This window comes from Scyliorhinus torazame, chromosome 7 (assembly GCF_047496885.1).
Source record: "Scyliorhinus torazame isolate Kashiwa2021f chromosome 7, sScyTor2.1, whole genome shotgun sequence".
NCBI lineage: Eukaryota > Metazoa > Chordata > Chondrichthyes > Carcharhiniformes > Scyliorhinidae > Scyliorhinus > Scyliorhinus torazame.
In genome coordinates, this window is record NC_092713.1 from 194,901,337 (window position 1) to 194,919,949 (window position 18,613).

The 18,613-nt window shown below is 46.0% G+C and overlaps 1 protein-coding gene across 1 annotated transcript in view; it reads left to right on the forward strand.

Annotated features, from left to right (window-relative positions):
• Positions 1-18,613, forward strand: part of LOC140426764 (dedicator of cytokinesis protein 2-like) — a 1,003,703-nt gene that overhangs the window by 292,500 nt on the left and 692,590 nt on the right. Inside the window, exon 21 of the mRNA XM_072511919.1 lies at positions 6,428-6,528. Within this exon, the coding sequence (XP_072368020.1) occupies positions 6,428-6,528 (101 nt within the window). The remainder of the gene's footprint in view (positions 1-6,427; positions 6,529-18,613) is intronic.

Consider the following 18,613-nt stretch of genomic DNA (forward strand, 5'->3'; position numbering starts at 1 on the left):
AACACTCATTGAGCACAACAGGAACAACAAAAACTGCGAGAAGCACAGCAGAAACAAGAACAATAACAGCAACAACGAAAACAACATACAGCACAACAAGAGCAACAACAAGCGCTACAGAAACAAGAACAATGACAGCAACATCAAAAACTACAAGCACAACAACTAAAACTACAAGAACAACAATAAAAACACCAAGAAGCATAACAAAAAACAGAAACATCAAGCACGACAAGAAAAACAACAGTGAATACAACAAAAACAAACAACAAGCACGACAAAAACAACAATAAGAACAACAACGAAAATGACCAAGACAGAAATGACAACAATGAAACAACGACCTGTAGAACATGGTACAACTCTGCATATGAAGGACAATGCCACAGCACACTGCAAAACAATGGCAAGATACAAACATGCCATGGCGTGGCAACAAATCTCACAAATTCACATTTGCTCCACAACAAACAAGCAAACCAGCTGTCAAGAAAGATGACATGCAGAATCAATACCGCAAACACAAGAAAAAGTCCAGGTCAGCCAACAAAGATGACATACAGAATCAACACCACAAACACAGGAAAAAGTCCGGGTCAGGCAACAAAGATGTAACACAGAATCGCTATCACAAGCATAGAAAAAAAAGCATAAATCAGACAATAAAGTGCTTCGACCATTCAAATACCTCATTGATGACTTCTTGGTTCCTTAAACACAGGAACACTGGTGACGTTTACAAAGACATAACAACATCAACATCACCATTTCAACAACAAAAGACAAAAGCAACTTGACCGAACAAACTCATAAAGTATGGACTCACAAAATTCTTTTTGAATTAAGGTTGGACTCATAAATATTAATTGGCCTTGTATAATCGTCAAGATCATCACAACTTGTACATAACATCATTTGTCTGCCTATTTCACGCAAGCAAAAAAAAACTTAAGAGACTGAATGTATTAATATTTGACGGACTAACTCATTGATTTTATGTAATGCATTTGCAAACTGCATCCATTATGTTTGTTCAATTTTCTTCACAACATACAGAAAATATGTAACACGAAAAAAAGGGGATGTAGTGATCTATATGTGTGCATGTACACAAGGGGATAATGTGTCATCAGTAGCACCACATGATCACTAGAGGGCGGGACCAACAGGGGTATAAACGGCAGCCACATTGGGGCTCTCTCTCTCTCTGGGGTGCACTGTGACCAGGGCAATATCAGACTAGTTTAGATGGCCAGTGGAGTTATATATAGTTACCACAGTTAGATCTTGTTAATCTTATCACTAGTATCAAAGTTAAAGTAAAGAACTCATGTAAATATTGTTGTAGTTACTCAATAAACCTTTTGTCACTACTGGAAGAGTTCAAATCTTCTTCATCGGGATTCAGAAGACCTCATCACTAACCAAAGATTGAGTAGCACATGTTACCTACCATACAGGTAACAAAACAGCTGGCACAGACACGATGGGTTGAATGACTTCTTTCTGTGTCACAACTTGTGATTCTAAAAAGAACGAAAAGTAAGACTTGCACTTACATAATGCTTTTTATGACCACCGGATGTCCCACAGCCCTTTGCAGCCAATCATTTTCTGAAATATTATCACTGTTGTAATGTAGGAAAATGCTGCAGCTAATTTGTGCGCAGTCACTTCCACTGATAATCGGCTGAATTCTCTGCCAGCGGGATACTCCATCTGCTGGCAGTGCACCCCTGCCCGAGGGTTTCTTGATGGCATGTGGGTGCCTACAGTGGGAAATCCCATTGGCCAGCAGTGGAAAGGGAAAACCCCGCTGCTAGTGGGGCCGCCCTGCCGAGAAACACGGCAGGGAGGCGGAGAGTTCATCCCAATGTCTGCAATGTTGACTGAGGGATAGACATTGGTCAAAGTACCAGGGATAACTCACCTGCTTTTCTTTGAAGTAGCCTCATGGAATCTATTACCCTCTCAAGGTAATCATAGAATCCTTACACTACAGAAGGATGCCATTCAGCTCATCAGGTCTGCACTGGCCCTCTGAAGCTCCTGCTTCCACCCTATCCCTGCAACCCCTTAAACACACTTAAACCACATATCCTTGGACACTAAGGGGCAATTTAGTATGGCCAATCCACCTAACCTGCGCACCTTTGGAATGTGGGAGGAATGTGGAGCAGGAAACCCACGTAGACATGGGAAGAAAGTGCAAACTCCACACAGAAAGTGACCCAAGGCTGGAATAGAACCCAAGTCTCTGGCGCTGTAATCTAACCTGTGCTGTCCCTGCCCTGGGTGTATATGATGGGAAAATGCTTTATCTAAACCATCCTGTACCTTCCCTGGAATGTTTGGAACAGTGTAGAAGGATCTTTATTCAAATCTATTTTATATTTCCCTCAGAATATTTGATGGGACAGTGTTGAGTTGCATTTCTGTTGGTCCAAAGCATCCCATTCATCTTGAGCATGACAAATTGAGGAACTTCTGACCCAGGAAGCATTTTATGTACTTAAGCAGTGAAAGCATGTGGCTCATTTGTTGGGGATTTGAAACCTGCTTTCGCACCTGGATTGATTTGAGTAGTCACAAACTTATCATTTGTTTGACATAAGGTGCATCACTAAATTCTACAATGAGATACATACAATTGCTGAGAATCACATCAGGAAAATCTCAAGATCATATTGATTCACTGTAAGGTGATTTTATGAGATTACAAAAATGGTAAGACCATTGGCATCCACTGCTAAAAAATGCTATAACTTGTGCATTACCAACAAAAACATCCATCAACGGAAAACTTTAAATTCTGTAATCAAATTCTCTAATAGGTAGACATTCAACCACACCCAAGAGTTCGTCTTCAAAACAATATTCAATGGGGATTCCACATTTAGTGGATAATATCCAAAGCAAACAGGATTCTTGGATTGATGAGGGAGAACCTTTAGTATTACAACAAAAATAGAGGCTGGGATTTCCCTCCACACCCTGCGCGATGGATTTTACCATGGCGTTTGCGGCAAGCCATTGTCTGCCGGCAGGATCTTTTGGTCCTGCTAAAGTCTACGGCTCGCCTGCCCAGCCACCAGGGAATCTGACCAATGGGGAGAGTGGTAAAATCCCACCCAGGCTTATAGCTTATCGAACATTTGTTCGTGATGTCCTGCTGTATGAAAGCTGTATTTGCGATCCTTATATGGTGAGAGATATAAATAAGATTGAAGCAATCCAAAGATTGCATGTATACATGAATCAGTATGGGGAATACACCAGAGTCACATCCTTGATCAAAGAGTTGGGGTAGGAATCACTACAGCAAAGGACAGATTATGTTCTATAAAATATGGAATGGATTGGTCTGAATTGACAAAAAGAAGGACCTGGTGCCCTCCAGCCATGACAAAACATGAGGAGCCATCCATAAAAATTACAAAGACCATTTGTTTTCAATATTTTTTCCCAAGGACAATCCCACAATGGAATATGTTGCCAAAGTCACAGTCTCAGTGCTTGAAATCTTAAATGCCTATCTCTAGGTTATTCCTATTTCTAAGTTTTCATTATCAGGACGACCTTCTCACCAGCTCATGTCTGGTGTAGCTAGCACTATCCATATACATGTTGGTGAAATCTGGATATTAGTCCGCGATGCCAACACAACCAAAGCAGAAACAGAAATGTCCTGCTCAGCTGCCAGAACGTCATATGCACAATTGTTCTTTCCACCCACGCTGGGAAAATTTAAGAAGGCATTGGTGAGAGCAGTTCTGAGGGAATTCCAGACCTTACTGTTCCGAATGTCTGGGGCAGTGTTATTTTATTGTTCGGAAATTCCAAGGCGGGTCAGTACAGAGAGATATCTGGATCCAGTCCACACGCAGCCCTGAGATTGGCCAGAACATTCGCGAATACATGTCAGCTCTGCTAAAGAGTAACAAGATGGACTGGAGGACCTACCTGGGACAAGTCTGTTGCTGCAGACACCATTTGAAGCCAGGATCCCATTTTATTAAATTCAGTACAGTTTCAAGTGGGCCTGAGAATCACAAATGCTTTAGGTAATCATTAATTTATTTTTATTTTGAGGCAATATTAGTCAGCATACTCTACACTGAGATATATGATTGTTCAGAAAATAAAAGGACGACACGTTGGCACAGTGGTTAGCACTGCTGCCTCTCAGTGCCAGGGACCCGGATTCGATTCTGACCTCTTGTGACTGTGGAGTTTGCAATTTCTCCCCGTGTCTTGGGTTTCCTCTGGTTGCTCCGGTTCCTCCCACAGTTCAAAGGTGTGCAGGTTAGGTGGATTGGCCATGCTAAATTGCCCCTTAGTGTCCAAAGGTAAGGTGGAGTTATGGGGATAGGTTAGGTGGGGTGCTCTTTCGGAGGGTTGGTGTCGGTGCAGATTCAATGGGTCGAATGGCCTCCTTCTGCACTGTAGGGATTCTATGATAAAATCGTTTTCCAAAGCCCTGCTCTGCTGCTGTAACATTCAACAGTGACTCAGGGTGCACTGCAGGAACATTCACCTAGACTTGTTGGTACCTGCCAGCTCTGCAAACTTTTCCACAATGATCAAGAGCAGTAAGATGAAGGGGTATGAATGCATAGTGATTACGTGACTGGGCTACTAATCCAGAGGCCTGGACTAATTATCCAAAGAACATAAGTTCAAATCACATCATGGCAGCTTGAGAATTTGAATGAAGCTGTTGGGATTGACAAAATTCTAACTAGTTCACAAATGTTCTTTCGGACTTGAAACCTGCTGTCCCTATACTTAGTCTGGCCTCTGTGGGACTCCAGTCTTACCATTGTGGCTGACCTTTAACTAGCCTAGCAAGCCATTCAGTTGGATCAAACTTTTCTACAGTTACTGAGGGATTGGAAATAAATTAAGTTGTGACAATTGATGCCCACATTCTGAGGATAAATAATATGTTAAAAAGAGCACAGAAACACGATCACCTAGTTCTCTCCAGATCCCTTGCCACTCTAACCTGGTCATCTGCTTCATTGTCACTGGGTCCAAAATCTGGAATTTCCGAACAGAGATTACCATGGAGGAGAACATCCCATCAACAAAAGAGCAGTTGCAGCTCAAGGAGATCTACTCATAATCCCAGTGAAGCACAATAACTACAGTCTAGATAGCATCACCTATCTCTCAAGAACACATATAAAAACATGAGTGACTGAACATAATTCCATAGGGGAAGTAACTGAAGAGGCCATGGCTGAAAATATCCAGCTCTCATTGGTGTCCTACTTTGTGAAGACATTTAAAACATTTATTGAAATAATTCATTTCCACTGTACTAAATTATTTTGCTGGTTAAAGTTTACTGTTCACAAACGTGCCCCTGTTTTCTTTTAGCTGTAATAAAGAACTGACTGACTTGCAGTTGATTGCATCCAAAGTTTAGACTAATTCAAGAATCAAGCCCTAAAAGGTCTTAAAGGCCAAACAATAAGTGGCATGCAAAACCTGGATAAAACTCAGAAAAAGCTGAAAAAATTCAGGCCAATATTATTTTCACTGGACCAAAATAGGGGTCACCGGGTGGCCCTTCAATCAGTATTGGCAAGTGCCCCTGCATTTGAGAATCAAACCAATTATTTAAAAATTGTATAGTCTAATATACATCGTCCAGTCAAACAAAAATGTTGAAATAAAAAGTCAAATTGGATTCTTGTCACAATCAATTGCAGATTATGTCTTACAGTGCTAACAGGTTGCAAATGATTTCATAGATAATGGTGGGCACTATACAGACCTTTCCAGGGCAACACGATGCAAACAAGCGAAGCAGGTAGTCAGAGGGATCTTGCTTGAGAGCCTCACACCTCATAGAATTGTGGGTAGCTCAGGGGAAGATTCATGTGAAGGTCCTTGGACGCACTTACCCTTCTCTTGTCGGCCTCTCTCGAGAGGAAAGAACTTGAATTTCTTTAGCTTTAGTCCACAACCTCAGGACTTCTCAAAGTGCTTCACAATGAAAGTCTTTTGTAATATAGGAAACGCAGCAGCCAATTTGTACTTGGCAAGATCCAACAATAGAAATGAGACAAATGAACAGATATGTCTTTCCTCAGTGATCTTATTCAAGGGATAAATGTTGGTCTGAACAACGGAGAATTCCCCTATTTTTCTACGAGTAGTTTCATAAATCTTTATGCCCACCTGAGGGGGCAAAAATTCAGGACCTCGATTTAAGGTCTCACCTGAAAGATTGGACCTCTGACAGCGCAGCATTCCCTCAGTGCATTGAATCTTCAACAAAGAGTTTGTGAAAGTGGCCGGTCAAATGAGACACCACAGTGTCTTGTTTGAGCGAAGCTATGTTACAAGAAAGGTTAAAAGTGCTGAGCCAATCCTTTCCTGCAGTGATTGTTACCTAATCATTTTTGTTTTGCAGATATATATTATCGGGCTCATTGCTGACAGGAAATTTCAGCACTTCAATGCTGTCCTTGAAGCCTACATCAAGCAGCACTTCAGTGCCACCTTGGCGTATAAGTAAGTTTCATCGCTGAAGTCAACAGTGCAGTAGCCTTGTTTTTAATTGGGTCATCCTTTACTGTTGCTAGAGCAACATGTGACAATTTGCAGCCTACCGTTAGACCAACAAGATGTTAAAAATAGTGTTGAGTATTTCCCTCCAGTTCGGTGAGCATGGTTAATAAAAATAAACTCTATAGAGTGGATATTTATGACCACTATTAAAATAACTGATAGAACAAGTACATCTCATTCTGTTCATCTACTTTAGACGGGGAGGAAATGTTTCCACTTGCGTGGATTCTAGAACTGAGGGGCCATAAATATAAAATGAAAACAGAGAATGCGAGTATAAGAATTTAACAGTCAGTACAGTTGCCCCTTGCCCCCCAAGACCCCATCATCTCCACACCACTCCCCATCATCCAAAGGGTCATTGGGAAACACAACCCACCAAAGGCGGCTGCCCTGCAGTTATTTCTTGCTCCATGGAGTGTTAGTAAACTGGAGGGAACACTTGCTCCCCTTGGAGACTGACCTGTCTAAGGGAGTTGCAAGGCCAATCTGATCAGGAGCAGTGATCACTACTATGACTGCAACAGTCCCAATAGTCCAAGTTTCAGAGCCGGGATGGAGGTAGTTGTGGGTGTGTTCCAGCAGGGATCGGAGGGGAGGCCCCTGGGGTGGTGGTGGGTGAGGGGGGCAGAGGGAGGCAGGGTGGTGTGGTGGCATGGGAGAAGAAGAGATGTGGAGACCGGTGGGGAAGGATCACCTGGCGGTAGGCAAAGATCTTCAGAGGGTGCCCGATGTGGCAAGGGGGTTAATGGGAAAATGTTTCAGATGGTTAGAAGAGGAGTGTCACAATTATTGCTGGCGATAAATCAAAATGTTATACCAGGAATACAAGAATCACTGCCCCTCAATGTCAACTGTCAGCATTTCAAATGGACTGTGAACATTTTAAGGTCAACTTTTGCTCACTAACAAAAGCACAAATCCAGGTCCCTCACTCTGCCCCCCAAGCACCTATGGCACAAAACTTCCCAATCTCCACTATTAGTGTGAGCTGTGGTATTCAGAGATGTGAGACCAAGTATGGTGCAATGGAAGCTTCTTATTGGTAGAAGCATCACCAATGACTAATGGGGAATTAATGTCAATTAAAACAATGGGAATTAGTGTTGGCGAAAGGGGGGGGAAATAGCAAGAAAGGAGGGATGGAAGGCAAAATTGATGGATATTCATGGAAATGGATGGGAAATTGGGAGTATGGATTGGGATGGGGAAGAAAGAGATTAGAAGTATTGATTGACCTGTGGATGGAGAGGAGGTCGGGGGTGGGGGCTGCCTGGAGGCAGGCAGTTGGCGGCGTGACGCATGGGCGGGGGGGTGGGCCCAGAAAGGGGGATGGCTGATGGCGGGTAGTGTGGGGGGCGCGGTGCCCCTCAACCAGGCTGATTACCTGGAATGATAGAGGGCTGAATGGGCCTGTCAAGAGGGCCCGTGTGTTCGCGCACCTGAGGGCTCTGAAGGTGAACGTGGTAATGCTGCAAGAGACACACCTGTAAGTGGTGGATCAAGTTAGGCTGAGGAAGGATTGGGTCAGTCATGTCTTCCATTCGGGGCTGGATGCTAAGACAAGAGGGGTGGCAATTTTAATTAATAAGCGGGTGCAATTCCAGGCGGGCAGTATTGTTTCGGACGGGGGTGGGGCCATTATGTCATGGTGAGCGGTAAGCTGGAGGAGAGGAAGGTGATATTGGTTAACGTCTATGCGTCAAACTGGGACGATGTTGATTTCATTAGGAGGGTACTGGGGAAGATACCGGATCTGGACTCGCACAAGCTGGTGATGGGAGGGGATTTTAATACGGTTATCGACCCCGGCCTAGACTGGTCGTGCTCGAGAACGGGGAAGGTGCCAGCGATGGCAAAGGAGTTGATAGGGTTCATGGAGCAGATGGGGGGGATCGACCCATGGATGTTTAGACAGCCGAGGCAAAGGAGTTTTCTTTCTACTCGCATGGGCACAGCGTGTATTCCCGGATCGACTTTTTCATTTTGAGCAGGGATCTGCTGGCGGGGGTGGTGGACACGAGTTACTCGGCCATCACTATCTCGGACCAGGCCCCACATTGGGTGGAACTACAGACCAGTGAGCAGAGCTTCCAGTGCCCACAGTGCCGATTGGACGTGGGCTTGTTGGCGGATGAGGCGGTGTGTGAGAGAGTAAGAAGGTGTGTGCTGAACTACCTACAGGCCAATGACATGGGGGAAGTCTCAGCAGCGGTGGTCTGGGAGGCGCTGAAGGCAGTGGTGAGAGGGGAGTTGATTTCAATCCGAGCTCATAGAGACAGGGCGGATAGGCAGAGACGGACCGACTGATCAAGGAGATCCTACGGATAGATAGGAGGTATGCGGTGACCCCAGGGGTGGAACTGTTAAGGGAGCGTCGGAGGCTGCAGGCAGAGTTTGGGGTACTGTCCACGGGCAAGGCAGTGGAGCGGCTTAGAGAGGCGTGGGGGACACTGTATCGATATGGGGAGAAGGCCAGCAGAATGCTGGCACAGCAGTTGAGGAAGAGGGAGGCGACCAGGGGAATTGATAAGGTGGTCGACGGGGATGGGAACCTGGTAGGGGATTCGGCTGGGCTAAATAGGGCGTTCAGGGATTTTCATAGCGGACTTTACCACTCGGAGCCCCCCTCGGGGATGAAACGTTTTTTGGACGGACTGACTTTCCCAAGGGTGGGCAGGGAGCAGGTGGGTGAGTTGGGGGCTCCGATTACGGCCTAATACATTTCTGATGGCTTGAAGGCAATGCAGTCGGGCAAAGCTCCGGGGCCGGATGGGTTCCCAGTCAAGTTTTATGAGAAATCTTTGGGGATATTAGGGCCGTTGCTGGTTAGGTTTTTTAACGAGGCGAGAGATAGAGGGGTGCTGCCCCCCGACGATGTCACAGACCACCATTTTGTTAATATTGAAGCGGGACAAAAACCCAGAGCTGTGTGGGTCCTACAGGCCGATCTCGTTGCTCAATGTGGACGCTAAACTGCTGGCCAAAGTGTTGGCCTCCAGGATTGAAGATTGTGTGCCGGAAGTGATTATGGAGGACCAAACCGGATTTGTCAAGGGTAGGCAGTTGGTGGTCAATATTAGAAGGTTGCTTAACGTGATTATGATGCCCCCGGAGGGTAGGGAAGTAGAGGTAGTTGTGGCCATGGATGCAGAGAAGGCATTTGACCGGGTAGAGTGGGACTATTTATGGGAGGTGTTGGGACGCTTTGGGTTTGGTAGGGGCTTTGTCGACTGGGTCAGGCTCCGGAAGCCAGTGTAAGGACAAACAAGATGACCTCGGACTATTTTAGGCTGTACTGGGGGACAAGAGAGGGGTGTCCCTCTCCCCGCTGCTGTTTGCGTTAGCCATAGAGCCACTAGCAATTGCTCTGAGAGCTTCTAGGGCTGGAAAGGGCTGGTTCGTTGGGGGGGGGGGGGGGGGGGGGGGGGGCAGGAGGGTCGGGGGGGGGGGGAGCAGGAGGGTCGGGGGGGCAGGAGGGTCGGGGGGGGGGAGCAGGAGGGTCGGCTGGAGGAGCTACCATTCAGGTTAGTGAGGGACAGCTTTAGATATCTGGGGATACAAGTGGCGCACGACTGGGGCTGGTTACACAAGCTGAACTTGTCCCGGCTGGTTGAGCAGATGAGGGGCGAGTTTCAGGGATGTGATGCGCACCCGCTATCACTGGCAGGGAGGGTGCAGACGGTTAAGATGACGATGTTGCCGAGATTTTTAATTCTGTTCCAATGCCTCCCGATTTTCATCGGGATCCTTTTTTTAAGAGGATCAACAAAATCATTTTGGGCTTTGTTTGGGCGGGTAAGTCCCCACGGGTGAAAAAGGTGATAATCGAGAGGAATCGGGGGAGGGGGGCTTGCCCTGCCAAATTTTAGTAATTATTACTGGGCGGCCAATATTGCGATGAAAAGGAAGTGGGTGGTGGGGACGGGGCGGCTTGGGAGCGGGTGGAGGCAGCCTCATGCAGGGGCACCAGCTTAGGGGCGCTGATAACGGCACCATTGCCGTTCCCGCCGACGAGATATTCCACCAGCCCCGTGGTGGTGGCGGCCCTGAGGATCTGGGGTCAATGGAGGAGATTTGTTGGTGCAGTGAGGGCGTCAGTTTGGTCCCCAAAATGCAACAATCATCGGTTTACTCCGGGGAGCTTAGATGGGGTATTTCGGGTATGGCAAAGGGCGGGAATTGAGAAGATGGGGGACCTATTTCTGGAAGGGAGCTTCCCTAGCCTAAGGGTGCTGGAGGAGAAGTTCGGGCTGACAGCAGGGAATTATTTCAGATATCTTCAGGTGCGGGACTTTCTGAGTAGGCTGGTATCATCCTTCCCACTCCTGCCACTAAGAGGGATTCAAGATAGGGTGATGTCTAGGGGATGGGTGAGGGAGGGGAGCATCTCGGACATCTATAAAGAATTAATGGGGGTGGAGGAGATGCATGCAGATGAGCTGAAGCATAAGTGGGAGGAGGAACTGGGGGGTGAGATGGAGGACGGCCTGTGGGCGGAGGCGCTGAGCAGGGTCAACGCGACCTCTACATGCGCAAGGCTCAGCTTGATCCAGTTTAAGGTGGTGCATCGGGCACACATGACAGCGGCCCTGATGAGTATATTTTTTGGGGGTAGAAGACAAGTGTGTCAGGTGTGCGGGTGGACCAGCAAACCATGTCCATATGTTCTGGGCATGCCCAAAACTTAGGGGATATTGGCAGGGGTTCGCGGATGTCATGTCCAGGGTATTGAAGACAAGGGTGGAAATGAGTCCAGGGGTAGCGTTCTTTGGGGTGTTGAAGGACCCGGGTGTTCAGGAGGAGGGAGAGGCAGATGTTCTGGCCTTTTCCTCCTTAGTAGCCCAGCGACGGTTACTACTGGCTTGGAGGGAGTCTAGGCCTCCAAAGTCAGAGGCCTGGTTAACCGACATGGCGAGCTTTCTCGGCCTGGAAAAGATCAGGTTCGCCTTGAGAGGGTCGGTGTCAGGGTTCGCCCAGAGGTGGCGACCAGTCATTGACTTCTTCGCGGGGGGGGGGGGGGCTAGGGTAGTATAGAGTAGGGGGTTAAATAGGCGGGCCTTGGAGGGACGGATGTCAGCGGTTGATTTTTGATTACTGTTCTTTGTACTCTATTGTTTTTTGTACTGTGGTTGTTTGTTATGCCAAAAATACCTCATTAAAAATTGTTTGTTAAAAAAAAAGAATTGTGGATAGCACAATTGCTTCACAGCTCCAGGGTCCCAGGTTCGATTCCGGCTTGGGTCACTGTCTGTGCGGAGTCTGCACATCCTCCCCGTGTGTGCGTGCGTTTCCTCCGGATGCTCCGGTTTCCTCCCACAGTCCAAAGATGTGCAGGTTAGGTGGATTGGCCATGCTAAATTGCCCTTAGTGTCCAAAATTGCCCTTAGTGTTGGGTGGGGGTTACTGGGTTACGGGGATAGGGTGGAGGTGTTGACCTTGGGTGGGGTGCTCTTTCTAAGAGCCGGTGCAGACTCGATGGGCCAAATGGCCTCCTTCTGCACTGTAAATTCTATGAAATTGACAGAATGGGCAGAGTGTGCGAAAGTGAGTGCGGGAGACAGGTGAGCAGCGTGCCAGGTTGCGTGAGGGCCAGCATGGGAATCAGGAATGTTAAACGAGAAAAGGGGATTTCTGTAAAAGACTTGGAAATGATTTTGATCTTCTCTTCTCTCTTTCACCATGTACTTTTTATATCTTCCATACAACAGATGAATGTTGAACATTTGACTCTTAAAACGCAGTTTTTGCTTTCATATATTTAGACTGTCCTTGAATAGTCAACATTTTGAGGCCTCTTCTGAAACTATTAGTCTGCTTTTACTAGCATTTTAAGGTTGAGAAATATGTTGATGTTCTGTATGTTTGATAAACCATCTGTCTGGAAAACATCTGCGCAGAACCCTGGTGGAAAAAGTTTCAATACTGCTTATTTTGCATAACTCAATCCCAAACAGTTCCTTTATCTGGAAATTGCTTTTTAATGTGGGTAAGCTCAAGTGCTAAGTTAATTATCACTTTAATAAAAAACAAAAATGCTGGAAGCATTCTGCAGTTCTGACAACATATGCAGAGAGAAAAGCAGAGCTAATTTTTCGAGTCCAATATGACTCTTCTTCAGTACCATTTTACTGATCTAAAGAAATTGGATTCTGGTAGGATATTGACCTTTGGTACCCTGTTAAAAATTCCGGTATCCCATTCTATGGAGCGGCATCGTGACACAGTGGTTAGCGCTGCTGCCTCACAGTGCCAAGGACCCAGGTTCAATTCTGGTCTTGGGTGAATGTCTGTGTGGAGTTTGCACTTTTTCCCTGTGTCTGCGTGGGTTTCCTCCGGGTGCTCTGGTTTCCTCCCACAATCCAAAGATTGCAGGTTAGGTAGATTGGCCGCACTAAATTGTCGTTTAGTGTGCAATGATGTGTAGATTAGGTGGGGTAGGTAACAGGGATAGGGTAGGGGAGTAGGCCTATGTGGGATGCTGTTTCAGAGGGTTGGTGCAGACTCAATGGGCCGAATGGCCTCTTTCTTAATTTCAGTGGAATCAATCATCCCTCTAAAAGTCCAATTGGCTAACTTTAAAAGGCTTTGGATTGCAATTTCTGGACAAGGTCGCCTTGTCTTTTCATTTAAGCAGACAAAGTAAATGGTAGGATTGCTAAAAAAAAGGGACATACTATCAAAGATTTTCGTCCTGCACTCATCAGACTTGCTCACCAGAAATTACCAACGGTAGTGGGAAAGAACAATTTATACTGCATGAGAAGAGAGTGTTGATTGGTTGGCAAGTGGACTCTGATTGGTGGAGGTGTTTCTATGGAGAAAACAGCATGGAAAGGTTAGCTGCCCAGCTTTGTCCAAATTCAAACTGGGCAGTTCAACTTTGATTGGTCAAGGCATTGCCATGGGGGCTGGACCAGGAATCTCTTTCCATAAGCTTTGGTTTATTTGAAAAAGGTGCAAATGTGCATGTGTTCCTTCTGTCTGCAAAGGACAGTGCCTTGTGTGTGAAGATATGTGGCTTATGTATGCATAAGTGAGCACATTGAAAGAAAATGACATGAAAATCGCTTATTGTCACGAGTAGGCTTCAAATGAAGTTACTGTGAAAAGCCCCTAGTCGCCACATTCCGGCGCCTGTTCGGGGAGGCTGGTACGGGAATTGAACCATGCTGCTGGCCTGCCTTGGTCTGCTTTCAAAGCCAGCTCTTCAGCCTACATTGTGAACCTGACTGACACTAGTTGAGAAGTTTAATTTGAATCAAAAATGAACTTTTTGTCAGGAAATAAGGTAAATGTGCAGAACATCATGAGTTACTTAGTTCAATCAGTACAACTTGCATTCATATAAGTTTTGACACTGTACATCACTGTCTGACTGTTTAGGCGATTTCAGAGGTCCTTTTCGTATTGACATTCCAAATCCTTGAATGACTCTTTCAATCAAAAAGAACTGAATGAGGTTTCCAACATCACAACAAAAGGAATCTTTCTAAATACCCAGACCAGCTCGAAAATTTCTCAATGTTCATCCCTGGGAGAAATGGCTCCCTTAGAAGCTTTTTTATCACCACCGCATTTGAATCATTGAATATGCAGTGCAGAAGGAGGCCATTCAGCCCATCGAGTTTGCACCTGCCCTTGGAAAGAGCACCCTACTTAGCCCCCACCTTCAACAACCTAGTAACCTCACCTAACCTCACCTAACCTTTTTGGACACTAAGGGCAATTTTAGAATGGCCAATCCAACTAACTTGCACATCTTTAGACTGTGGGAGGAAACCGGAGCATCCGGAGGAAATCCACACAAACACAGGGAGAACATGCACACTCCGCACAGACAGTGACCCAAGCTGGGAATCGAACTCCGGTGCCTGGAGCTGTGAAGCAACAGTGCTAACCATGGTGCTACCGTCATATCCTCATCACACCCTCACCCCCCCATCAATCCCTCGCCCCATACATCCGCCATACATCTTGACATCCTCAAGGTGAAATCTGTCCAACATTAGCCTTTTGTGAATTGCCCTGATTTAAGGTACAGAATGTAATGTGGGTGGGGGACTTCAATGTCCATCACCAAGAGTGGCTCAGGAGCCCCATGACTGATTGAATTGGCCGAGTCCTAAAGGATATAGCTGCAAGCCTGGGCAGGTGGTGAAGCAAACTAACAAGAGAGGAAAGACTACTTGCCTTCACCAATCTACCTGATGCAGATGCATCTGTCCATGTCGATATTTGTAGGTGTGATCATCATAAAGTGTGGAGATGAAGTCCTGCCTTCATATTCAAGATATCCTCCCTGTGTTGTGTGGCACTACCACTGTGCTGAATGGGATCGACTTTGAATAGATCTGGCAACAGAAAATTGGACATCCATGAGGCACTGTGGGCCATCAGCAGCAGTAGAACTGTACTCAGTCACAATCTAGAATCATAGAATCATACAGCACAGAAGTGACCCTTCAGTCCATCAAGCCTGCACCGTTTAAAAAAAATAACTTTAATCTACACTCATCCCACTTTATAGCACTGAATGCTATGACATGTCAAGTGCTCATCCAAGTACTTTTTAACGATTATGAGTTTTTTTGCCTCAACTACCCTCCCAGACAGTGAATTCCAGATTCTTCCCACCTTCTGGGTGGAAAACATTTTACTCAAATCCCCTCTAAACCTCCTGCCGTTCACCTTAAAATTATGCCCCCTTGTTATTGACCCTTCAACGAAGGGGAACATCTGTTCATTCCCCTCATAATCTTATACACCTCAGTCAGGTCCCTCTCAGCCTTCTCTTCTCCAAAAAAAACAACCTGGGTTTATCCTGCCTCTCTTCATAGCTAAAATGCTTTTTCCCAGACAACATCCTGGTGAATCTCCTCTGCATTCTCTCCAGTGCAATCACATTCTTCCTATGTGCAGGGACCAGAACTGAACACAGTACTCCAGCTGTGGCCTAACCAAAGTCCTGTACAGCTCCAACATAACCTCCCTGCTCTTTTAATTTATTGCACAACTGATAAAGGCAAGTGTGCCTTCTTAACTATCCTATTAACCTGTCCTGCCGCCTTTAGGGATCTGCGGACAAGCCACCCAAGATCTCTCTGTTCCTCTGTGCTTCCTAATGTCCAGCTATTCATTGAGTACTCTCTTGTCTGGCTAATTCTTCAAGTGCATCACCTCACACTTTTCAGGGTTAAATTCCATCTGCCACTGATCTGCCCATCTGACCAATCCATCTATATTCTCCTGCAACCTAAGACCTCATGGTCTGGCATAACCCCCATTCTGCCATTAACACCAATGCTGGTTCAATAAAGCATGCAGAAGGACATATCTGGAACAGCACCAGGCATACCCAAAAATGAGGAGTCAACTTGATGAAGCTATGACATAGGACTACTTGCGTGGCAATCAGTAGAAGCAGCAAGTGATAGACAGAACTAAATGATCCCACAATTAATAGGTCCATACTAAGCTCTGCAGTCCTACATCCAGTAGTGAATCATGGTGGACAAGTAAACAACTCACCGGAGGAGGAGGCTCCACAAATATCCCCATCCTCAATGTTGGGGGACCCCAGAATGTCAGGCACAAGTGAAACATCTGTAACCAGTGCCATGTTGATGTTCCATCTCGGTCTCCTCCAGAGGCACCCAGCATCACAGATTCTAAATTTACATTCTATTCATTCCACATGATTTCAAGAAATGGTTGAAGGTTCTGGATACTGCAAAGGCTATGGGCCCCGACAACCTTTCGGAAATAGCACTGAAGACTAGAGCTCCAGAGAGAACCACATCCCGAGCCAAGCTGTTCCAGTGCAGCTACAACACTGGTATCTATCCAGTCGTGTGGAAAATTGCCCAGATGTGTTCAGTCCACAAAAAGCAGGAAAAATCCAACCCAGCTAATTGGTGCCCCCTATGTCTACTCTCAGTCAGCAGAAAAATGATTGAAGGTGCCAGTAATAGTCTATCAAGCTGCATTTACACAGCAGCCTGCTCAGTTCAGGTTCTGCTCGAGCCACTCCGCTCTTTATCTTGTTACAGTCTTAGTCGAAACATGGATAAAAGAGCTGAACTCCAGAGGTGAGGTGTGAATGACTGCCCTTGTCATCAAGGCAACATTTAATCGAGTGTGGCATCAGGCAGCCCTCACAAAACTGAAGTCAATGGGAATCAGAAGGAGAAAACCCTCCACTGGTTGGAGTCATAGCTGGAGAAAAAGGAAGATGGTTGTGGTTGTTGGTGTTCAATCATCTCAGTTCTAGGAGATCACTGCAGGAGTTCCTCTGGGTAGTGTCATGTTCTTGTCGGATGGCCTCATTTATATTACAAGAACACTTGTAGCTAAAGCTATAAAGGATTTATTAACATTAAATGTGGGTCAACTATATACAAAACAACAGATGAATAACAGTATGATCATGCACAAGCAACCTCTCTCTTACAGCTCTCCTGTCAGTCTGAGGTCACCTAACTCTAACATTCACTTACATTAATGAGACTTCTCTGTGGTCAGTCGGTGAATTACAATACAACCATGATATCACCACAGGTAGTCTACTAGGCGCAAGCATCATCAGCTGTTTCATTTTTGACCTTCCCTCCATCATAAGATCAGAAGAATGGATGCTCGCTGATGTTCAGCACCACTCACGACTCCTCAGATACTGGATCATTCCATGTCCATATGCGGCAAGACCTGGATAACATTTGGCTGATAAACTCCACAAAGCCTGCCCAACATCGACAAGGCACCAGACAGGAGTGTGATGGAATGCTCTCCACTTGCCTGGATAAGTGCAGCTGCGACAACACTCGAGACGATACCATCCAGGACAAAGCAGCCTACTTAATTGGCACCCCATCCATCACCATCAATATTCATTCCCTCCACCACCGTTGCACAGTGGCAGAAGCATGTGCCATCTCCAAGATGCACTGCAGCAACTCACCAAAGCTCTTTCAACAGCATCTTCGAAACCAATGATGGCTACCACCTGGAAGGTCAAGGGCAGCAGATGCATGGGAATACCACCACCTGCAGGTTTCCCTCCAAGACACACACAATCCTGCCTTGGAAATAAAGATTCTTCACTGTTGCTAGGTCAAAATCATGGATCTCCGTTCCTAACATCATTGAACCTACACCACTTGGGCTGCATCACCTTCTCATGTTAAATGAGGGATCGGCAAAAAATTCTGGCCTAGCCAGTGGCACCCACAGCCTGTGATTTTTTTTAACTGTGCCCTTTGTCCTCTGATCACTGTTCAATCAATTTCAGAATGACCCTTTTATATAAAATATATTATTTAATTTGCAAGGCCACTCTTACTCATTACCTTTCAGGATTGAAAAGACCAAGCTTCTACTGTCTTCCACCATACAGCTTAGGCGTGTTGTTCCTCTCTACCAGATTCAGAACTTGAGTAGCTTTCTTTTGTCTCAGCTACCAGAATCGATGAGCACTCAAGATTTGAGCTTACCTTCATACAATAAAGTTGTTAGAAGACTTTCTGACATGTACCCTGGCAGGAATTTTCCAGCTGTTCACACCAGTCTTGCCGCTAGTGCATCCCAGCCATGGGTTTCCCAGCAGAAAGGGGTGCATTCAATGGGAAACCCCGTTGACAATGGCGGGACCGGAAGGTTCTGCTGCCGGCCAATGGCGGGCCGCCTCCATCGTCGCGAAACACACAGCGGATTGCACGGAAAATCCCACCACCCCATAATGTTTTGGTGGTCCAGCTGTGGTTCAGTGTTAACACTCGATGCCTCAAATCATACAGCTGTGGGTGCCAGAGATTTGAGCACATACTGAACGAGGTTCTGACTTTCGGATGCAATGTTAAGCTGAGGCTCTCTCAGGTGGACATCTAAATCCCGTGGCACTATTTCAAAGAAGAGCAGGAGGGCTCGTCCCACTTCGCCAAAATTCATCTTCCAATTTGCCTAATAGCTAAACCAGATTATTTGGCTGTTATCACATTGACAATTGTGGAAGCTTGTTGTGTACAAATTG